Below are 24,641 nucleotides of genomic sequence, written 5' to 3'. Positions count from 1 at the left end.
TGAGCAATCACTCGAAGAACTGGTTTTGTGCGTGAAATGTCAGCTTGTGTGTGTGGTCAGATATACCCATGAACTGTGTGAATGTGAGAGAGAGAACTGAAGATTCTACAGGGTATGTGGAGAACTAAATTTAAAAGACAGAATAAACTCCAGCTGAGTTTTTCATCACTTCTTCCAAGATATTTTTGGCTACGCCTCTCACTTTCTCAGATTGTGGAGTAAGTTTAAGTTTTGTCTAATACAATTCTCCAGACCCTCACTTACACAACAGAGGACCTGAACCTCCACAGTGCCAAGCACCCACACCTTCCGTGACAATCAGCTGGAGTTACGGATGCTCAGCCCCTCACCAGGTATTGTTGATAACAAATAAGAGTTATTTGTCCATGTGAGGATTGCACTGCAAGGATTGGCCCTTAATCTTACAGCCAGATTGCCATATGCAGGGAAAAACCCTGTACACTGTTAATAGCTATACGAGTTAACATGACATCCAGTGATTTTAAAAGAAGAGTAACATGCTTGCATATTTCCTTGTGCCAGGCCTGGCTGGTGTAGCTACAAAGGTAATGACTGAGCACATATTTTTTTCTATATTTCCTTTTTCCCTAGAAATACCATTTCACATATTTTATGGCTACAGCTTTTGGTCTTGCTATCGTCATTACAAGGATTGGAGAAACCAGAGGTATCAGTTATATTATACAATAAATAGTGTAATATACCCTGATTCATAGCAAATGCCTTATTGCTTTTATATTTCAAAATTAATTTGGTATTTAATTGGACAATTAATTCTTGCAAAGTAGAAGTGCATAGTTGTAGATTGGGGTTGTCTCTTATTTATCACAATTTATCCCCAGCCAGTGAAAATAAGACTGTGGCCAACTTGTGTGTGAGTTAAGCAACATTTTCACTGCTCTAAGAGGCTGTTTATAGAAATTTAATGCTACTGAGATCATCTATTGTAAATCACACTGTTGCTGTTTTTGTGCTTCTTATTCTGTAGCATATGATCCTTAATGCTATGGGCTACTGGATAAACATGTTTCATAACTATTATTTTATACCTGAACCAGTTCATACACTCCTTTAAAGCAAAGAAGTAAAAAAATTCATAGTGTACGTTTAGGATCAAGAATTTCATATATCTTAAAAACGTATAACTCTGCTTTAGAACTATATGTAAACTAACAATCTGGAAATCCACCACGACCAGCTATATGGTTTTTAATAACCAGTCTCACTATAACATTTGAGACCTTATTATGAAAGTCTATGGAAAGCCTGGTCATAACCTAAAAGTTCACCACACAAAAGGAGCAGAATAGGAGTGAGCTCTCCTCCCTCCCTCCCAATATGCCCAGAATTATGGAAGAGTCAGAAATGACTCCATCGTTAACTTTGCACTGAGATTTTCCACTTAATGTTTTATACATTATTGTCTGAATCTGGTCTTCAAGTCTGGCTCAATGACTCTTCAAGGGGCAATTGAATGTTCAAATTATTTCATCAGTAAAAGAGTAACTTTTGAAGAGGAAGCATTTAGATATGCTTCCTTTTTTAAATTTAGGCCTTATTTTCCTTACATTCCTTTGGGTTCTTCTAGCTTAAAAACACAAATATTGCACTGGCTTCAAATTTTATCCAGAAATTTGTCTTCAGTACATCTCAGACTTAGGGTGGTTTTTTTAAAAATAAATGCATTTCTTGCAAATCCATACAATCAAATTGAAGCCTTAACCTATCTGCAAACTTACAGCAGTTTAATTAAGAACTTATCTGCACAGGCATTGCACCATTTTAAATAATTTCAAGAACTGATTTAGTTAAACTGGTGCAGTGCCCTTTGTGAATACTCTTTAATCACTTTAACTCTGATGTACAGCAGTTTAGTCTGGCTAAATCAATATAATTCCAGTTTCAAGTAGTAGGTGTCTAGTGACACAGTTGCACTGGTTTAACTGTTTAGAGGAGCTGATGCTGGCGGGAAGAGGAAAGTATTTGGAGGAGTCTACACAGCTATGGTGCAGTCTTTGATTGAAGATTCACATCCACAATTTGTCAAGTCAGACCGCAGTCCAGGAATACTCTTGGATTCCTCAGTTGACACTGGGCTCACACATTGCAACGGCCATGTGCAACACTTTTTAACCATCTCTAGTTGTCTAGGAGACTCTGTCCCATTTTGGCAGACAAAGACCTGACCTCAATCATTCCTGCTTTCTTCACCTCTTGGCTGGAGTACAGCAATGTGATATACTTAAGCATGAACCTTCAACACTTAGGAAACTCCAACAGTACACAACACCACAGCACGTCTCCTCAGCCACACAGGCTATGGTGAGCAAATCACACCTGTCCTCTGCTCCCTGCACTGGCTTCCCACAGAATATCAAATCAAGTTCAAAGATTTGGGCCTTATTGTCAAAGTGCTCCATGGCCTGGGCCCAGGACACCTAAAAGAGAGTCTTCAGCTCTGGGATGAAGACCGCAGTTAATAACTTCACTTCTCTGGTACAATGGAAAGTTCAACAATAAGAGTGAAGCTCCTCTGTGTGGGAGACCAAATCTTCTTGGAGGGTGGTCAGAGACCGGAATGAACTTGCTCAGGAACTAAAGACCATCACAAACCTGACCACTTTCTGCTCCAAGTGAAAGGCACATTTCTGTGACCATGCCTTCTCCAATACAAACATATAGCAACAGGTACATTTATTTATTTAAAAAAAACAAAATAAGAAAACTCCAATCCCTATCAAAATCCAACACTACTAAAACAATCGTCTCCCACTGGGGCGAGGATGAGAGAACAAAATGCTCAATAGATGTGTAATCATATTGCTTAATGCACTACCGGAAGGTGCTCAGAGTATGTCTACACTGCAGTCAAAAACCTGCCGCACTGAGTCTCAAAGCCCAGGTCAGCTGACTGGGGCTCAGGCTATGGGGCTAAAAACAGCAGGGTAGGTAGCCAGGCTTTGGCTGGAGCCTGGCTCTGAGACCCCGCCCCGGGTCTTGGAGCCCAGGCTCCAGTCCAAGCAAGCCTCTAACATGGCTGTTTTTGACCCAGCAGCCCAAGTCCACTGACCCAACCGTGGCTGTGCAGCAGGTCTTTTACTGCAGTGTAGACCCCCTCCGAGTGATAAGAGCAGTATAAGAATCTATAGCACACATACCTTTAGATATGCTGATATGTCGATAAGACCATTAAACAACATAATGAGCACAAACAACTATTTTTGTCAACAAATAGTTAAGTGTCATTGCTAGTCCAGGACCTAAAAAAATTATATGAAAATGTTTCTGGCCCTCACAGTTCGGAAGAAACCCTTGAAGAAGTGATCCAGGTGTAACAGTCTCTCAAATATAAATCCTAGACCAAGGATAAAGAACAGACTCTGAGTAACAGTGTGTTAGAAAAAAATTAACATTCATACATTTAAAAAATGGTTTAGGCCACAGATATTGCTACAATATAGCATTGGGGTAGTTCTGCTGTAAAAAGTGTTAGATCCCCAACAGGAGAAAGCTTTAAAAAGCACTCGGGTTTTTTTGGCCAATGCTCAAAAGCTTTAGGCTTCCAAATTCTCCCAAATTCATGTGAAAATATCATAGAACTGGAAGGGACCTCAAGAAGTCATCTAGACCAGTCCCCTACATTCAAGCAGGACTAAGTATTATCTAGACCAACGTTTCTCAAATTGGGGTCTGCAAGGGTATGCCAAGGGAGGGGGGGACTCAGTGGGCTCTGCTGATCAACTCCTCCCAGCACTTCCTGCATGCTGCGGAACAGCTGTTCAGCGGTATGTAGGAGGCACTAGGAGGGAGGGGGAGGCACACGGAGGGGGTGCGCTCAGGGGAGGAGCAGAATCATGTCCAAGACTGCTGGCCCCCGCTGATCAACTCCTCCTCCCTCCCAGTGCCTCCTGCATGCTGCAGAACAGCTGTTCCTCACCATGCAGGAGGCACTGGAAGGGAAGGTGAGGAGTTGATCAATGGGGCCGCTGGACCCCTGGAATACCCTCGGTTCCCTGGCGTTCTCTCCCCTTTTCACTGGCACTCACTATGTTAGATGTCTAATTGCTACTCAGCTTTTTGGTAAAAAAAAAAAAAAAAGTCATTTAACATTTCTGTCATTTCCACATTTTCTCTTATTGTTTCCCCATCCCTCACTGAATAACGGGCCTACCCTGTCCTTGGTCTTCCTCTTGCTTCTAATGTATTTGTAGAATGTTTTGTTAAATTTTGTGTCTCTAGCTAGTTTAATCTCATTTTGTGCCTTGGCCTTTCTAATTTTGTCCTACTTGTTTATATTCATCCTTTGTAATTTCCACTTTTTGTAGGATTCTTTTTTAATTTCAGATAATTGAAGATCGCCTGATTAAGTCATGATGTTCTCTTGCCATACCTCCGGTCTTTCCTATACAGTGGGATAATTTGCTCGTGCCCTTAATAATATCTCTTTGAAAAACTGCCAGCTCTCAAACTGTTTTTCCCCTTAGACTTGCTTCCCCAGGCATCTTACTTACCAACTCCCCAAGTTTGATAAAGTCTGCCTTCTTGAAATCCATTTTGTTAATTGTGCTGTGTTTCCTCCCATCATTCCTTAGCATCACAAAATCTATCATTTCATGATCACGTTCACCCAAGTGGCCTTTCACTTTTAAATTCTCAACCAGTTCTTTCCTATTTGACAAAATCAAACTTAGAGCAGTCTCTCCCCTAGTGGCTTTCTCCACCTTCTGAAATAAAAAATCATCTCCAATACATTCCAAGAACTTGTTGGATAATCTGTGCCCTGCTGTGTTATTTTCCCCCAGTAGATGTCTGAGTAGTTGAAGTCCCCCATTACCATCAAGTCCTGTGCTTTGCATGATATTGTCTTTATATAAAAAGAAAGCCTCATCCACCCCCTCTTCCTCGTTAGGTGGTCTGTAGTAGACGCCTGCCCTGACATCACCCTTGGTTTTTTTTTTTTTGGTTTTTTTTTTACCCTTTTTAGTCTTACCCAGAGACATTCAACAAGTCTGTCTCCTATTTCCATCCAGTCAAAGTGTATACATATTTTATAGAAAAGGCAACACCACTTTTTTCCCCCCGCCTATCCTTCCTGAGCAAGCTGTACCCTGCCACACCAAAATATTCCAGCCTGTATGCATTATCCCACCAAGTCTCTGTGATGCCAGCTATGTCATAGTTGTGTTTATTAACTAGCATTTCTAGTTCTTCCTGCTTATTCCCCATATTTCTTGGATTAGTATACAGACATCTAAGATACTGACCTGTGTTCTGTAGTCTCAGAGTGCCAAAGAGGAAAAAAGCATTTTCACCCCCCGATATGAAATATAACTTAAACGGAGGAGACTGATTGTTTCACTGGCTCTCCAGCATTGCATCTCTCTTTCTCAGCCTGACTCTTGGTCTGGTCCTCAGTCCCAACACTAAATTTATACACCCACCCACCCCATGTATCATTTAATTTGCTCATATTTATAATTTTTCAGTCTAATGTATGGTAAGATCTCAATTTTAAGAGAATTATTAAATAAGGCCCCAATGGCAGGTCAGTTAAGGTTGTGCACTGTAGTACAGTTGGCTATTGTGTAGAATTCAGCTATTTGGATCAGGCTTAAACCTTGCTAGTACTCTCTCACTGATATTTTGATAATGAAATGGAAAGCAGCAGCATGAATAAAACAATCTAGGCTATTAACATGTATAAAAACAAAGTTCAGGAAACAGCCCTTACCAATTAGGCTCATTCACTATCACTGGGGCAGTCAGGCAGTTATTGCAAGATCATAACACTTTGCTGTTCAAACAAAAAAAGATTTTACAACCATCCTCTAACTGAATTTTGCTCCTGCCACTTAATGCAGAATATTACCTTTAAGAGAGACTTGCAGCTGGTATGGATAGGCAAAGAATAATTTGTCATCTATCCACATGGGTGCCAATGATCCAGGTGCAAACAAAGGTGGACAGATGCTTATTAGGGGAAAATAAGGCAACTATCACCTAAACGTTAGTAAGCAAGAGAGCTCAGATTATTTTTGCTTTGTGACATTTCTAGCAGGGTTCAGGTGTTAAAACAGTAAATGTTTATTGCAATAGGGTGAAACTTCATCATGTATGATGAGAAATATATTGTCACAGATAAAGTTAATGTACACCCTCAAAAATAACTGAGACAAAGACCAGGTGTAGCAGGAGCTCAAGTAGTAGCTAACTTTGAAGGTGTCACCTGCCCATTTTATAGTCAGTTATTGCCTGGATATGATCGACCTAGGAGAGATAGTGTGGCAAAGATGCCCAAATCTCACTTCTTTCATGGAGCTGGTTTCCTTTAAATGGTCAGGTTCTGTAACTAGTTTAACTCACTAAGTGAAAAAGGATCCTGTGTCGGCCTCATCCAAAAAGACTAGGAATCTTCAAAATTAAAAGCCAAGGAAACGTAAGTGCCCCATACGGGACTTGGAGACTAGGGCTCCAGTTCAGCAAGGTCCTTAAGAATGTGCCTAACTCAACGCACTGGTAATGCCACTGAAGCTTATAAGCATACGCCTAACTTTAAGTACATGCTTAAATACCTAGATGAACTTTAATATTTCTAGAGAAAGCAAGCTTGTGCCATAACCTTGCAGTATCATTTAATTCCTTTCAAATCACAAGCCGTCTAGCTGCTAATATTAACAGTACGTACTTCCATGGAATTTGTAACAGAGGAGAATGGCAGTGATACATTTATGTCAAGAAATATTCTGGGCTAGCGAGTGTCTGAGACTAGTGTCTCAAATGCTGTGCAGGACGAAGTAGCAAGTCAGTTTGCTCAAAAGGCCTTGGAAAGGACAGGAAGAATTTGAGATCTAATCAGGGCTTCATTTAGGGGTGAGGAAAGAGACAGAAATGACCAGTCACCCAGCACGCATTCACTCCATGTCATTGCTCCGTATTAAATCATGTGCATCTTCATTAGATGCACGAAGATTAGCTTTTTGGTTCTTAGATATTCTTATAATGAAATTCCTCAGAATAACTCAATATAGATATCTTTGAACAATCCTTCATTTGAACGGTAGTTAATTTAAAACCAGATAAAAATACTTTATCTGAACTACTCTGGATCCGCACTGTGCAGTCACCTATAGAATCTCTAGGTTACAGACGTTAGTTATTACTAAGCAATACATGCTACAACAAGTGTTAAATCATGAAAAATTTATTATAGTTTTATATATATATATATATATGAAGTTAAAAGTTCAGTCATTAGTGTTTGTGAAAAAGCATTTTAGTTAGACATGAACCTGCTAGTGTCAGTAGCTAAACAGAGATTAAATGTAAGATGAGTGTTTTGCCTCAATTTTGTAACTCACTATCAATATGCTTATACAGAATTCATCTTCCTGTTAGAATGCCAAGAATAGTCATTTTGCAACATTTACATTCCTCATATTAAATGTGTAATATACATATTCAGCTTGCTGCAGAGAGATATAAACATGTACAAAATAAACATTGTAGTTAACATACTTTGACCAGGTTTTTTTTTTTTTTTTTTATTAGCAACAAATCAAAAGCAGATGCACAAAAATTAAAAGTCAGAATGATTTTAAAAACCTTTTGGACATTTGTGACCATTAATTTGTATTTAAAAACAGAAGAAATAAAGGCTTGTGTTTGGAGCCTTTTATGGGTCTCCAATAATAGTTATTTTTAATTAAAACCAAACAGTCAAACAACAAAAAATAATCAGACACCATGATCAGCTAGTCTGCTAACGTCCATCTTGATCACAAATGGATAACAATGTAAAAAGAACACATTTGTTCATGGAGTATAAAATATTGCACAAGAGCAGTTTCTTTGAAGAAAAGATTTCCCAAGTTTATGAACTGCAAAATTGTTATGCATTTAAAGAAATTATGTATTTGCATTTTCTAAAACAAGGAATATTCAGTAATACTGTTAGAAGTGTCATCCATCAACTTCTTCCCAACCTACTCTCTAGTATGTCAGTGATGACAATTTGGCAAAGGTAGAAGGCAAACAGTAAAGTGTGTATACATATATACATATATTATATATAAAATATGTCAGACAAGCCACAATAGCTATCTAATCCAAGAGCTGGGCATTTTTAGTCATTTGACAACCTAACTCTTAAAAGAATGCTGAAGTCTTAGATGCTAGTCACAGTGATGATCACACAGTAGTAGAGTAGGATTCCAGTCTTTGCTGGTTCTTTCGCTTTGGAATAATCTTGTCCGTATCCCCAGTATCTAGGACACCGTCTTCAGTATCACTGTCACTGCTATCTATCACAGGTGGGTCCAAAGTCATCTGTCCAGTCCTTCTGTGTAAATGAAAATGGACCCCACCCTCCTGTATGGAGTTACTTATAAAATCTTCATCAGAAGAATGAAATGACTCATCTCCTATCAAATGGTTGACAATGTGAATCCCATCAAAAGTGGGTTGGTCTGAGAAGCCTTTCTGGCCTTTTAGGCATCTGATCTGTTAAAAACAAGAGTTAACATTTAATCACAGATGAAGAGTCCAGCAATAGGAATAAAAACAACATGTTTGAGAAATAAAGTATCCTTGACATTCAGTGATTTCTAAATGCAAGCAGGACCAAGATTGCCAAGAGTTACTAAAGTCTGAATGTCCAAGAAGAGAAACTTCAGAAAGGGGTCGAGTGGATACTCTGCACTTTTTGAAATCAGGCTCTTTAGGGTGTTTCAGGTTTGGTACCAAAAAGCACTAATCGTACTCCTGAAAATTTTAAACTGTATGTACAAGTTCCTCTGGTTACTGAGGCTAAATCTTGTGTCTTTGGACATCCCCACTGAGAAAATACTACAGCTGTGGGATTTCAGGTAGCCCTATTTATTACTTGACAGTCACTACTTTTCTGTATTTCCTTTTGTGTATTATCTCAGGAAGGGTTTTTTGTGCTTGTCATCTAATTTGAAAAAAAAAAACAAGGAGAAAAGCTTCTGTTGCGGGGGGGGGGGGCGATTGCCAAATGTTTTGTGGAAGAGCAAGTAAACAGCATTCAAGAGCAATAAAATTGGTTCTCTCCACCTTGAAAGATAAAGAGCATCATTTTCCCCCCACCCACTCAACCTCCAATGAACCACAGCATGAAGGTTTTAACCTGCATTCTTACTCTGAAATTTACCTTTCCTGTCAGTAGAAAAGACTACTCTCAATTTTAAAGAGAAATGTCTTACAAAACAAAACTGGTTGGGACACAGGTAAAGTGTACTTAGTATTTGCATTTAAAGTACACTGAACTTTAGTGATAAGCTAGCTACTATGACCACAGGTTTAAGCTACTCTGAAGGAAGAAAAAAAACTGATGAGCAAGTCACATCATAACTTAGTGAAACTAATCTTAGCTGTTGGAAGATGTCTGAGATTAGTTCTTGGAATTTCACCTGAACAAGCAAACTCATGCAGGGTTCAGTCATACATTTTGCTAAGACTGTGATAGTAATACAGTTACATGCTTTTAAGTAGAAGCATCTGCAGGCACCTGTGTCTGCGTGACACTGCCAACTGGGGCTGAGCAAGCCAGTTGGTGGAAAATACAGAAGTGGCCAAAACCTTGCTCCATCCCAAACCCTGAACTTGAGTCTGGATAAGCAGCCTCTCCTTAGGATCTTTCTATCCTCCAATACTAGCCAATTCTGCATAGCGTAGGAAGCAGTCACTTTAAAAAACCTGGAAGATAGATTTTATCCTGCAAAGTTTAGCTTTACATCTTGGGGCTGCCAATCTGGATTCACTTCTTTGAGCAATGAAAACTGTTTTGGAAGCTTGAAGTCCCAAAGCCTATTTGAACTTGTTAAAAATGTGAATATTGCTATTTAACCCTAAATGACCTGAAGTGAAATGTCAGTGCACTAACCTACTGCAAAACCTGGACTTTTCCACAATAGAATAAAAAACAGCAAGTTTTAATGTAAAACAGAAAACATTCCAATACAATTTGTTGCTTTTTAACTGAAGGAAGTAAAAAATAATCTGAATTGTACTATCATCGAATTTCATTCTTTTCTAGAAATGAGTGACTGTTAGAGAACTGAAATCCTTAAAACAGCTACCGTTCAAGAGATAATTTTAAGGATATCGCTGTCCAAAATTCAAGGCAGTGCATAACATCAGCGCAAAAAGAGTGCTTAGATACTTACTACTCAGTAGGCTTACGAGCTATAGGTCTGTAGATGCTCGTTACCAAAGCATACATTGCACAGATCCTCTAGTCCTTCCCTTCGCCCAGTGATTTGCTATGGACTGAAGGCTTACTCGGTATGTGTAAAATTTAAAATTCAGCATGACATGCCTGTGCTCTGAGGGGATCAGATGCCACAGTAGCTGGTACCAATTTAAGAAACTAAATGGATAGTACCTTTTAATTTGAGGATCTACAGAACCATACAGCTCTTTACAAAATGTAGTGAACCGAGGTGCAGCACATCTGACAGGTAAGCCATATTCTCTAGTTTATAATTTGGGAAAATGAAACAGATAGAAATTAAGTGATTTGTTAAGGTCATGAAGTCCAGGCAAGAGCCAGGAATTAAACCTAGGTTTTCCAGTCCCATCTGTGACCATAAGATCATTTCCTCTGGGAGGAAAGAGGGTTAGCCCTTCAAGGACAGCCCAGATTGAGTAGGAGCTGGAGTTGCATCCCTGGGGCACAGCACAGTCATTGCCAGGCAGTGGAGCCCTTCTTTGTGAGGGAGGTCACCATTGGTTAAATCCCAGTCCTCCTTTCAAGTGCTGTGATTGGCTTTTCTGCCCACAAAGACGTTCATTTTTCATTCCTCTCCTCTGCTCCATTTCTAGAAGACTGGGTGGTTGCTTCATGCAGTGGTTCTGTGGGGGCTCTGGCCTGATCAGGCTTGGGAATATAAGAGGTCCGGTAGACCCACAAACATTAGGAGGGAGGCCTTTAATAGTTTATGGTGACAGTAGCTTTACCCACACTTTCACTGCTGCCTAGACAGGCTGCCTTTAGGAGATCAAAGTTGTAACCACATGACCAAAAAAAAAGACTGTCTCCACCTTTGCTCCCTATGTGCCATTCACAAAGCTAGATGCATCAAGAACAGAACCTCAGTAGTTGACAGTATTTACTTACATAAGCCTTCTCATGTAAGAAGCCATGAATTAGAAACTTTTTGAAAACAGAATGCATGCTTAGAGTTTATGATTATAAACATTGTCAAAGGCTAATGGAACTTACATTTATTAATTCAGAGCAGTTTGAGAGAAGACAGGCATGTAATATTAACCATCATGTCACTGGACTTTGGCAATACACTCTTACCTGAAGCTGACTGCCTCATCAAGCCATGCATGAAGGGAAGAGACAGCAAAGAGATTTTCAGGTTTTAGTACAATTCAGTTTTTCCATATTAAAGGTAGCAAAATGAAGGGTGCGGACATAAGCGCTCACACATCATATTTTTAAGATACCCCCTTTATATCTGTTTGAAGCTATTAAGGAAACATTTCTAAACAACATTAGAATGTCAGCCTACAGTAAATTTTAAAGGAAAAGATGCAATGAAAAAGTGCTAGATTAATATTCTGATACTGGTAAGACTGTGATAGAGATTATGGCACAGAAGGGAGGCAGTCATTTCTGTTTCTTTTGAAGACTTTAGAAACCACAGTTCTAAAGCAGTCAAGAACTGTACTTCATGTTAGACATAAAAATGCTTGTCTAGCAGAGTCAAGCCACTCAGTAGTGATTACTAATACCGTTCTATAGTCTGGAAATTGGATCAAAGCATGGGCACTCTTTGGATTCAAGGTAGGAAAACAGATTATTCGTATTAAATCCATATGGGGGAAAAAATCAATACTGGATTATGTAAATCTTATTACAACAGGAACAGTCTGAAGAAATCAAAGCCCTTTTTTGTTCTGGACCTGAGTAAGATTTCCTGATTATAAAACAGACATGAGTCAAAAGAAAACTAAACTGTTACTGAAACTATATGAGAACCACTACATCTAACTAGAGCAGAGAACGTCATTAACATTGTAAGTGAATATTGTAAGAGAATCCAACAGAAAGCTACCATCTTAGCAGCCTCATGAGGCAGATTTAGGAGTTAAAAAAACAAACCAGATTCCATTCCATTTTTTCAGTGGAAAAAAAAACCAGGCAGTTAAGTAACAATGCAAGAGCTGTCAAGTTAAATGCTATTTAAGTTAAGCATCAGTAAAAGCAACTTAATCTGAACACATAAAATTTTAAAGTTTCCTTAACTCTAATGGTGTTTAGTGGTTTAGGGGGGACGACAAAGGGGTCAGTCTGTCTGTGTGATGCTTTTGCCGGGAACAAAACGCAAAAGGAACGCAGCCTTACAACTCCTGTAAAGTTAGTAAGTAATCTAGCTAGAACATGCATTAGATTTTCTTTTGTTTAACGGCTGGTAAAATAAGCCGTGTCTTTTTGTAACTTAAGGTTTTGCCTAGAGGGATTCTCTATGTTTTGAATCTGATTACCCTGTAAGGTATTTACCATCCTGATTTTACAAAGGTGATTCTTTTACCTTTTCTTTAATTATAATTCTTCTTTTAAGATTGATTTTTCATTGTTCTTAAGAGCCAAGGATTTGGTCTGTGTTTACCTATACCAATTGGTGAGGATTCTTATCAAGCCTTCCCCAGGAAAGTGGGTGGAGGGCTTGGGGGGATATTTTGGGGGAAGACGTCTCCAAGTGGGCTCTTTCCCGGTTCTTTGTTTTAAACGCTTGGTGGCAGCAGCATACGGTTCAAGGACAAGGCAAAGTTTGTACCTTAGGGAAGTTTTTAACCTAAGCTGGTAAGAATGAACTCGGGGGTCTTTTCATGCAGGTCCCCACATCTGTACCCTAGAGTTCAGAGTGGGGAAGAAATCTTGACATGGTGGCAGAGCGGTGGGATCATTCTGAACCAGAAGCACAGCAGGATTTTAAAAGGTTTTGTAAAAAGTGATTGCAGCTGTAGATTGTGTCTCTCTGCCTGGGGGACAGAGCAGCAGGCATAACAAAAGGATTTTTCTGTAGGCTGAGAACAGCTATCAGGTTACAGCACAGGAAAATTTTACAGGCCAGGTTTTTTTGTTTTTGTTTTCTTTAACTCTTGGCTGTAAAGTTGTTAAAAACAGAGAGGTTAGGATGACAGAATGCAATGTTCAACAGACGCTGGAATTAGCCAGATTTGAGGCTGAGGAAAGACAAAAGGAACATGAAAGATGGGTAGAACTCAGACAGATGGAAATGGAGGCCAAAGAAATGGAAGCAAAAGAAAAAGAAATGGAAGCTGCCCATAGGAGAGCTATGGAGGCCAAAGAAAAAGAAATCGAGGCAAAGAAAAAAGAGAGAAAGCATGCACTGGAGATGGAGAAGGCAAAGGCTCAGCAGAATATACCGAATAACCCTAACAATCCTTCCCCAACAATCCACAAATGGGAGTGACTATGTCCACTGTATGATGAATCCAGTGATATTGCTGAATATTTTCCTCACCTGTGAGAGACTGTGCACACTCCATCAAATTCCTGAAGCTCACAAGATGACCACATTGGTCTCAAAATTGACTGGAAGAGCTCTGGACATATTCAATGAGATGCCTATTGGGGAGGCTTCTGACAATGGTAAATTTAAGGATTTGCTTTTAAAACAATTTCAAGTTACACCTGAAACTTGCAGAGTAAAATTTAGAGCCCTTAAGAGAGGGCCTGGACTAAGTAATGTGGCTTATGTAAACCAGATGAAGGTGCTGTTAGATAAATGGGTCAGAAGAAGGCGTGTAACTAGCTTTGAAGGAGTGTGTGATTTGATGACTCACGAACAATTCCTGAATATGACCAATGATGATATAAAACAGTGTTTATGGGATAAGAAAATGACTCAGCAGAAACTCTTGCTTCTTATGGTGATCAATGTGAGCAGTCCCAGACCGCCAGAGAGGCAGGGCAAATTGGAACAAAATGGGTGGAAGGAGGAGAGAAGAACAATTGTGGTCGCAGTTGGCGCAGATACCAAAAGGAACAACCTCAGACCACATCCTACTACTGGGGGCAGCCCAAGGCCCCAACTACACCCCATGGAACACTCCAAACACCTTATCGTCCCACCACACCGTTCTCCAGCAACCCACCTCATCCCAGTAACCAGTCAGCTGGGCGACGTTTTAAATGTAACAAGCCGGGGCATGTAAAAGGCCAACTGCCCCAAGAACCCCAACAGATTACAGTTCATTGCACTGGAATCACACCAGAGGTCCTCAGGCCCAGATACCTCCCAGATACCCTCGGAGAGGAGGGAAACTGAGTGTGGGCAGAAAGAAGGTCACCACATGGAGGGACACCGAAGCGCAAGTGTCGGCTATCCATACTTCCTTAGTGGACCCCAGATTAATCGACCCAGAGGTCCAAGTGATGATTCAACACTTCAAGTCAAACTTTTTTGACTTGCCTACAGCCAAGTTGCCTGTCCAGTACAAGGGCTGGTCAGGAATGTGGACTTTTGCAGTCTAAGATGATTATCCCATCCCCATACTGTTAGGGGAAGACTTGGCCAATCATGTGAAGCTAGCCAAGAGGGCGGGAATGGTAACCGGCAGGCAGGCTAAGCAAGCTGTCACACCTAGCTCTGTTCTGGAAACCTCTACCAGGACCCCGTCAGAGGTACTGGAACTGGACCCCATGCCAACGTCTGCAACAGCAGTAGTGGATCCAGTCCTAGAGAACCAGACAGAGCCAGTCCCAGAACCAGAACTGGCAGAACAACCAGCACCAGAAGCATTGCCAGCACTGAATTCAGTTCTTGCAACCCCAACACCAGAGGGTCCCACTGAACCTGCACCGGCAGCAGCAGATAACCCTACACAAGAGGCTCAGCCAGAGCCTGAACCCCAACATAGTGCACCAGCGGACAGCGGTACACAGTCAATGGAAACAGCCCCATCACCTGCATCGCTTCCAGAGGGTCCACAATCCAATGAGGAATTGATGTCTCCAGCATCAAGGGAACAGTTCCAGACCGAACAGGAAGCAGATGAAAGCCTCCAGTGAGCTTGGACAGCGGCATGGAGCAAACCACCGCTTCTCAGCTCTTCTAATCGATCCAGGTTTGTTGTAGAAAGAGGACTTTTATACAAGGAAACCCTTTCTGGTGGACACCAGGAAGACTGGCATCCTCAGAGACAGTTGGTAGTTCCAACTAAGTACCGGGTAAAGCTATTAAGCTTAGCCCACGATCATCGTAGTGGCCATGCCAGGGTGAACAGAACCAAAGACCATTTGGAAAAGTCTTTCCACTGGGAGGGAATGAGCAAGGATGTTTCTACCTATGTCCAGTCTTGTGAGGTGTGCCAAAGAGTGGGAAAACCCCAAGACCAGGTCAAAGCCCCTCTCCAGCCACTCCCCATCATTGAGGTTCCATTTCAGCGAGTAGCTGTGAATATTCTGAGTCCTTCTCCGAAAAAGGCACCCAGAGGAAAGCAGTACATACTGACTTTGCCACCCGATGGCTGGAAGCAGTAGCTCTAAGCACCACCAGGCACTAACAGACATTTTTGCCAGAGTAGGTTGGCCCTCCAACATCCTTACAGATGCAGGAACTAATTTCCTGGCAGGAACTATGGAAAACCTTTGGGAAGCTCATGGGGTGAACCACTTGGTTGCCACCCCTTACCACCATCAAAAAAATGGCATGGTGGAGAAGTTTAATGGAACTCTGGGGGCCATGATACCTAAATTCGTAAATGAGCACTCCAATGATTGGGGCCTAGTATTGCAGCAGTTGCTCTTTGCCTACAGAGCTGTACCACATCCCAGTTTAGGGTTTTCACCATTTGAACTTGTATATGGCTGCAAGGTTAAGGGGCCATTATAGTTGGTGAAGCAGCAATGGGAGGGGTTTACACCTTTTCCAGGAACTAATTCTACAAACACTAAAAAACTAACCAACCTACAAAACAGCCTCCGAACCTCTTTAGCCCTTGCTAAAGAAAACCTAAAAGGATGCTCAAAAAGAGCAAAAAGTCTGGTATGATAAACACGCCAGAGAGCGTTCCTTCAAAGTTGGGGACCAGGTCATGGTCTTAAAGGCGCTCCAGGCCCATAAAGTAGAAGCGCTGTGGGAAGGGCCATTCATGGTCCAAGAGTGCCTGGGAGCTGTTAATTATCTCATAGCATCCCCCACTTCCAACCAAAAGCCTAAGTTGTACCATATTAATTCTCTAAAGCCCTTTTATTCCAGAGAATTAAAGGTTTGTCAGTTTACAGCCCAGGGAGAAGATGACACTGAGTAGCCTGAAGGTGTCTATTACAAAGGGAAAAGTGACAGTGGCGTGGAAGAGGTGAACCTCTCTATGACCCTTGGGCGTATGCAGTGACAGTAGATCAAGGAGCTGTGCACTAGCTACATGCAGACTTTCTCAGCCACCCCAGGACTGACTGAACGGGCATACCACTCCATTGACACAGGTAATGCTCACCCAATTAGAGCCCAGCCTTACTGGGTGTCTCCTCAAGCTAAAACTGCTACAGAATGGGAGATCCAGGATATGCTACAGACGGGTGTAATCAGCCCCTCCCGCAGTGCATGGGCATCTCCAGTGGTTCTAGTTCCCAAACCAAATGGGGAGAGAAGTTTTTGCGTGGACTACTATAAGCGAAATGCTGTAACTGACCTAGACAACTATCCAATGCCACGCACAGATGAACTATTGGAGAAACTGGGACGGGCCCAGTTCATCTCTACCTTGGACTTAACCAAGGGGTACTGGCAGGTACCGCTAGATGAATCCGCCAAGGAAAGGTCAGCCTTCATCACACATGTCGGGCTGTATGAATTTGATGTGCTCCCTTTTGGGCCGCAGAATGCACCCGCCGCCTTCTAAAAACTTGTAGATGGTCTCCTAGTGGGATTGGGAGAACATGCAGTTGCCTACCTTGACAATGTGGCCATATTTTCAGATTCCTGGGCAGAACACCTGGAACATCTACAAAAACTCTTCAAGCGCATGAGGGAGGCAGGAGTAACTGTTAAGGCTAAGAAGTGTCAAATAAGCCTAAACAGAGTGACTTACCTTAGACACCAGGTGGGTCAAGGAACTATCAACCCATTACAGGCGAAAGTGGATGCTATCCAAAAGTGGCCTGTCCCAAAGTCAAAGAAACAGGTCCAATCCTTCTTAGGCTTGGCTGGATATTACAGGCGATTTGTACCACAATACAGCCAAATCGCCGCCCCACTGACAGACTGACTCAAAAAGAAACAGCCAAATGCAGTTCAGTGCACTGAAGAGTGTCAGAAGCCCTTTAACCAGCTTAAAGCGACTCATGTCTGACCCTGTGCTAAGGGTCCCAGACTTTGACAAACCGTTCCTAGTAACCACAGATGCATCCGAACATGATGTGGGAGCAGTCTTAATGCAGGAAGGACTGAATCAGGAGTTCCATCCTGTCGTGTTTCTCAGCAAGAAGCTGTCTGAGAGGGAAAGCCACTGGTCAATCAGTGAAAAGGAATTTTACGCCATTGTCTACGCTCTGGAAAAGCTACGCCCATACGTTTGGGGGTGGCGTTTCCACCTGCAAACCGACCATGCTGTGCTACAGTGGCTTCATACCTCCAAGGGAAATAACAAAAAACTTATTCGGTGGAGTTTAGCTCTCCAAGATTTTGATTTCAACATACACCACATTTCAGGAGCTTCTAACAAAGTGGCTGATGCACTCTCCAGTGAAAGTTTCCCAGAATCAACTGATCCAAATCGTCCTTAAGATGTAGGAAATGGGGTTCAATTCAATTCCCTATGCATTCCATGGCAAATTTAGTTTCCATGTATGTCAAGAAAACTAGGTTTGCCTTCTGTCACTGATCTTAGGGAGATAACTTTCAAATAAGATTGTCTGTTGCTCTTCGAGGTTCGAAAAGGCAGAAGCATATTAGGAATTAACATAATTGATAATTATAGTAAAATGATTGCTTGAAAGTTAACAGGCCATCACTTTAATAGGACATCTTTCATTTTTACAGTATTTTGCAGGGCAATTTTCACTCAAATGCAGGATCAAATGCAAAAAATCAAGGGCAGATGTTTGAGGAGAGCTTGTCCTTAAATCAAGACGCTCCATAAATGAACCCAGAAATGCATATTGCACCTTTCCTCTATTAACCGACTTTCCATGTAAAGATACCAAATGAACAAATATTCTTAATACCAATTTAAAGGAAATTGTACAGTATTTTGATTCACTGCAAATACTACATGCTTTCAACTATATTGGACAGAGTTCAGGTTGTGGTTTTTATTTCAGTGACTGCATTTCCTGTTTAACTTACTTTTTAAGTTAATATTAGCAGCTGCATCCTCAAGCCAGGATATTATGCCAGGAACTTTAACTTTAATCTTAAAGTTTGTGGGAATTTACTTAGTTTTTAAGATGGTCCCTGGGTCTGTAGGACAGGAGCCTTGTTCTTACAAACTCCAAATGGTCCACAAGAAAGGGGACCCTACCAAGCTGATCATAGGAGATGCTAAGTCAAGGGAATGTCCCCTTACTCTGCTTGCCAGTCTCCTACTAACCATGGTCCTGAAGCACTGTTCTGTGGAAAGAGTCCTAATATACCAGACTCCCTAATGTCTGCAAGACAAGAGTGCTGTTCCTGCAAATGTTTAGCTCCTCAGGATCAGTGCTCCTTTCTCTCACAGATTTGGAGAGCAGCTGCCCTACTGCCCTACTGTCCATTCCTTGTTTGAAGGACTGGAGATCTCTTTCCAAGTTTGAAGGACTAGAGATCTCTTCCTGCCCCACAGGAAGGGCAGATATGGCTGGTAGAAGGATTGGGGGAGGGTGTCAATAGAACCAGGGGAAGAGCCTGCCTGCTGCTCCCCAGTCCCTATAGAGGGGTTTGTGGGAATGAAGACTCCTTCCCTGTCTGCTCTACAGGAAAGCAGATTCCCCTTAGGAAGTAACAACCCTAGTAAGGCTTGTGAGGATGCTGGGTGGCTCAGAAATGCCCAGTGAGCTAAAGGGTTAGGAGAATTTGGTGTCAAATGAGCTTTTTATGACTGGAGGCTCATCAGCCCCTCTTACCAATGAATCTGTGGGGTTTTCCCCTTCTGCTGACTTCAGAAGTCCACACGAATGGGAGAGGGAGGAGATGTGGCCCCCCGATATTCTCCCACCACTCACTTCTTGCTTTCTCCAATGCCCTACCGAGTCCCAGATTTTAAATCTGGGGAAAGTTAACTGCTTACGGGCTGTCTGAAGTCTGCATTGAGTAGAGATCCCCAGTGAGCCTTAGATCTCTGCTGGGGGAGTCCAATAACATAGGTGACAGCTCTAATTAGGTGTCACTTTCAAACATATCCAAAAAAACCTAGTAGCTCTATTGTTAGGGTGTCCTTAAGGAACAATTTTGAGTCCCTTCAAATTTTTTACGAAAATTCTGTTTTAGTCCAGGGTCTAACTTACTTATTGAGGATATGATGATTTTTATAGCAGGGACCAACACTGGGCTTACAATACAAACTCTGTTATACCCTAAATATGGAGTACAGTTGTGCTGCTGCTCCATACAGTCTGTCCCTTACTACTTCCTGTTCAGGTCTGAACAGCCTCTCTTTCCTGTCCAGAAACTTAAAAAAAATTGTTTTATACAAACATTAGTAAATTTGTATAGAATTCTCTGCATGTTGCTGGAGAACTGAAAAGAGACAGCGGCACCACAAAAAGCTAAAACCGCCAATTTTCCCAGCTGTCAGTTGATGGGGGAGGAGATGCGGAATAAAAGAAGGGAAGTGAAGACCTGATATTTGTAATGCATAGAAAAATGCAAAAAAACCAAAAGACCGACCAAGTAAAATATCTGGGGAAACTTAGGTAGCCATGACATCTCATAATAGAGCAGTAAAAAGCACAAAATCATTTCCCCACCCCACCCCACCTCACCCCAGTAATTAGCCTTAAACCAAATAAAAATCTTCACCTCATCCCATTTAACTTTATATACATTTATACTCTGCAGCACTAGGATTTTTTTCCTTAGCACATGTCCAGATTCCAGCTATGGGATTATCTACAGCTGACACCATGAACAGTAATTGTAGCTTTTTAAAAAGGGAAAACTGCAATGCTATACATTAAAATTTTAATCACAGTATCTAATTAAAGAGTAGAATGAGTCAGTAAGTACGTCTAAAAGCAAATAAGCAAACTCGAAGCTGCCGCTTTGACAATCTGATACATAGGTATTGTAGGTTAAAGACAGGAAATGCCTTGATCATGCATACTAATGCTGTGCGGCAAGAGACTTTCAAAACTTGTTTTCAAAACTTTTTGGGGTTAACAGTGAATAATACAGCACTAAACAGTGTTATAAAAATACAGCTAAGGCATAAATGACATTTCTTGTCTCCTGTAAGTATTAAAATGCTGAACGGCATTTTTTTTTTTTTTTTTTTTTTTGGTCTTACACTTACTTCCTAGCAGAGGGTTCTGTCTGATCTATCAGTGAAACGGAAGTTCCCATTGACCCCCATTTACACTGGCCTTTAAACAGAGTTCAGCAATAAGATTTGAACATGAGCTCAGCTTAGCTGTTTGGCTGGTTAGTGTGGCCAGAGCCAAGTAGTTTAAAGAGTGCATTCGGGCCCAAATTAATACATTTGAAAAGTTAATTGGAACTAAAGGCTGGTATTCTTGGAGTGAGAACCCAGCATCATCCACCATGAAGGAGATACTCAGTGACAGGCATTTCTAAAAAACAAACAATGAACATTTGTTTTAAGAGATATTTAGTAAATAGAACCAACTGGCTAAACAACTAGGCACTGCCCTTTATTAATGGGAAGTACAGACAGTTATCTAGTAGCATATTCTATTTGAGGATTTTATAATGCCACTATCACCATAGTACCCAGGCACCTTCCACCTAAAACATATTAGCAGTTATAGAATCAGAATTGTAGGGCTGGAAGGGACCTCAAGAAGTCAGTCCATTCCCCTGCCCTCACGTGGAACCAAGACAAGCCCTCACAGGTGTTTGTCTAACCTATTCTGAAATACCTCCGAAGACTAGGATGTGACAACCTACCTTAATGAAGTCTCTAGAGGACTTCATAGGGTGCTTGGCTGTTCTCCCCTTTTGGGGTATAAAATGGTTTCTGGGGTAAAGTTTGATGGGGGGGGGAAGAGTGGCAAGGGGCAGACAGAAAGTGCTAGCATTGTGTCATTCTCATTATGTCAGAAAGTCTCCCCCCCCCAGCCCCCCAAAAAAGGAAGGCTTTACAGTATTTCCTAAAGGTGGGAAGACTCTGGATTTGTTTAATTCCTTCAGGAAGTTTGTCCCATAGCCAGATCCCCTTGACTAATTATACTGTGTTCCTAGCACTCCCATGTTTCATGCTGGGCTTAGTGACCTGTACTGTCCCAGAGGAACACAACTGTCTTGTTGGTTCACAGAATGAAATTCAGTTTTTCATGTACCCGGGGCTTGATCCATTAATTGCTTTGGCAGTTAGCATAAAAAAACCAACAACTTTGAACTGGCAACAAACTAAATGGCAGCCAGTATGACACTAGAGCTTGAGTTGCTATGAACACATCAAGCCCATAACATGGAGGCAACAGACATTCTGTAGCAGCTGGAGCCTGCGCACTGTTTCCACATTCAGCTTCCTATCAACATGACAGGTTCTCTTTAAAAATGCAAAGATGCTCTGGATTGAGATAATTTCAGTTTACTTGTGAACAGTGGGAGTGAAAAGGGTAACAGTGATAATGGAACTGCAACCATGATGAATGGTAAAGATATGCAGTTAACCCCTTCGGCCTGTGATTACCAGCGTGATAACCATTGGTAACTGCTCAATTCTCCAATTTCTGAAGGATGATCCAAAAAGTAATTTTCTTTTCTAAACTACTAATTTGAAACAAATGCATAGTGTTAACAGTGGCACACAAACTGAAATACTAATGCAAATGAACTTTGCTGACCATATCACTAGATGGTTCAAACCAGAGCAACACGTCATAAGCGAACAGCAAAACAGTAGCAACAAGTTTCCAAGATTGAGTCATTTCAGGCTTATTTTTATAGCACCTATTTAGTACATTTGGCCTTTTCATTTTGTATTCTCAGGTTCTGGAAATTGTAGTCTTGCAATAAAGAATGCCTTCCAGTGGCTGTACAGGATGGCAGGAATCATGCAACTGTTTGTAAATTAATTAAAACCCATGACATTTTATGTAAATTTTAAAGCATAAAAAAATCTCATCTCCAGTTGCCTTCTAGTTTTGTATTTCAGATTGTTCTGCATTTGTTTTTACAACTATGAATATGAGATTTTTTTTTTTTATAGAAAGTGGTTTTTACAGCTTTATCAGTTATCAAGGGCTCAAGAGCCAAAAGGAAACAAGATGCTAACTCTGTGCTCTATATCAGCTTTACCAAAGCCTAGGCTGCTGTATTGTAAACGTGACAAAGATTAAAACTAGCGACAAATGTTCAGACCAGAAGGTTTCCAGTGAATCAGAACAGGAAACCAATAAAGCGATCAATGGGAGGTCATGACCTCTTGATCACTGCACTACATGGCTGAAAACTCTGGTTTTGATCTATTGCCATATAATCCAATTAAACTTTGAAATTCTACAGCAAATATGTGATTGAAATAGTAGCAAAACAGTGTTGAGAAAGATATACTTTACTTTTAAGCTGCCCCTATTCATAAAAAAGTATCTGGTCATTACAAACCAAATTTAGTTAATTAATTTTCCTAAAAACTGGAAAATTTGTTGTAATAAAACAATGATCTTTTTAAAAAAGTTTTCAGCTGATCTAGCCCTGGGAAGGTGCTGTGAACTAACTACTTGGTAGGTGGAAGGAAAATTCCCAGAATCTTTTCCTACAAAAGGTTCTAATGCAAGTGTTTATTTGACGTAAGGAAGTGGCAACAAAAATATTTTAAAACACTGATCACACTGCAAGTACCTGTGACACTTTGGCCAAGGAACTATCTGCACATCTCTACTCCCCTCTTCCTGATAGCTGGCACCTATAAATAAAATTACTGAAGCCTCAAGCATTAACTAGAAGGTACTGGTTCGCACAGAGGCTGAGTACATACATATTATGGACATAGATACGGTAGTTACAAGAAGCAATCACTTCACATTTTTGCTGTCTTTTTAAAGCCAGAGTTGACCCTGTATTCTTAAATTGGCTAGGACACAATTGCTTCCTACCCCAAATAAGGGTTCTACCCACCATGGTCGCATCACTATGATCAGGGCCAGTCAGACTTTTAGGAAGTTAATTGAGAGGATTCTTTGGGATAGGAGAGTGAGCATGCATCATTCAGTGGTGTGCAGCCTCACTGCCCTCAGCTTTTTGCTAAAGTGGAACCCTACTGTTGGTGCTGGGATATGTTGTATAGTTGCCAACATCCCATGTATGGTTTACAAGGGAAAACTGTTCAAATAAACTAGGGTAACTAGGCCTACTAGGGCCTCAGTTCCTGGAAGGTTGTGTACATTCTGGTGAATTGTAAACACTTTGTGATCCCTGCCACAACTCCAATGAAAATTGGAAGTTCACCTTTTTAAAACAAAACACAAACAAAAAACAAACACCCCTGCCCACCCCTACTTCTCCCCCCTCACCTCCAAGAAAATTCATGCAGAAAGTTTAGGTGACTTGACTAAGGCAAAAAGCAATCAGTGTTAATGGTAGTATTAGAATGCAGGACTCTCACATTCTTAGACCTATGCTTAGTTCACAAGACCACGTAGCTTCATGCCAATGAGTTGCCTTTATTTGTGATCAGAGGCCACGGTGGCTAGTTATGGGAGATGGCTCAGTTGCGGAGGAATTTTAGAGTGGCCCTAATGACAGCAGCAGCCTCAGCAGTACCACTCTACTGAGCTACACACACACAGCAGTCTGTTGTAAAAACTGGGGAGTGGAAAGCTCACAACTGGAGTAGGCCTAATTGGTGGAAAGTGGATAAAGGTTCATAAGTTTTCCCAATTGACTGTTACATAAAATGGTTTAAAAAAAGATGCAAAAAAGAAACAGACTGACTTAATTTAAACAAAGATCTCCTGATAACACTCAAAGAGTGTGTTATGGTCATATTTGGTAAACAAGAGGAGTTTGGAACCAAAATTTAGGCCTAATTGGTGGACAAAATCATTCAAGGATTGGCTATTCTGATCATCACCCTTTAGTGGCCCTTAAAGAGAGGCTCTGAGGGGGAAAAGGGGGAGCACTATCACCATTACTACAGGCCCAGCAGAAGCATTTCTCATGGTGACACCCAGACCTCGGCACACCACTGGCAATACCTGACCATCAGTGCTGCAAAGACTCCAGCCAGATACATGCAAGATCCCGCTCTGTCTTCTCCCTTGTCCTCCTTTCCACCCTTCCCCTGCCACTATTTTCCTCTGGTCCCATCTCCGATAGCTTTTCACTTGATCCTGATATCAATTGTAGTAACAGCAGCAGCATAACAAGATGAGAAAGCACAGCTAGCTCTGCTCAGCCTGAGAAGAATCAATGAAGGACAGGAACCTGACCAGATCAACCAAATGTTGCCCCTAACTA

At 41.2% G+C, this 24,641-nt stretch overlaps 1 protein-coding gene across 5 annotated transcripts in view; it reads right to left on the bottom strand.

Moving 5' to 3' along the window:
* Positions 1 to 7,603: 7,603 nt before the first annotated feature.
* EVI5 (ecotropic viral integration site 5) overlaps positions 7,604 to 24,641 on the bottom strand; it is a 125,481-nt gene continuing 108,443 nt past the window's right edge. For 4 of the 5 annotated variants that reach the window (XM_084637796.1, XM_084637794.1, XM_084637792.1 and 1 more), the window contains one exon: positions 7,605 to 8,520. In XM_084637796.1, coding sequence (XP_084493922.1) covers positions 8,209 to 8,520 — 312 coding nt within the window. In that variant the 3' untranslated portion in view covers positions 7,605 to 8,208. Of the gene's footprint in view, positions 8,521 to 24,641 lie in introns of all 5 variants that reach the window. The other variant, XM_084637795.1, reaches the window with a different exon arrangement.

The sequence above is a fragment of the Lepidochelys olivacea genome (assembly GCF_965140295.1).
Source record: "Lepidochelys olivacea isolate rLepOli2 genome assembly, chromosome: 8".
Taxonomy (NCBI): Eukaryota; Metazoa; Chordata; order Testudines; family Cheloniidae; genus Lepidochelys; species Lepidochelys olivacea.
The sequence above is the reverse complement of the archived record's forward strand: the minus strand, read 5'-3'. Positions and strand labels throughout refer to the sequence as shown.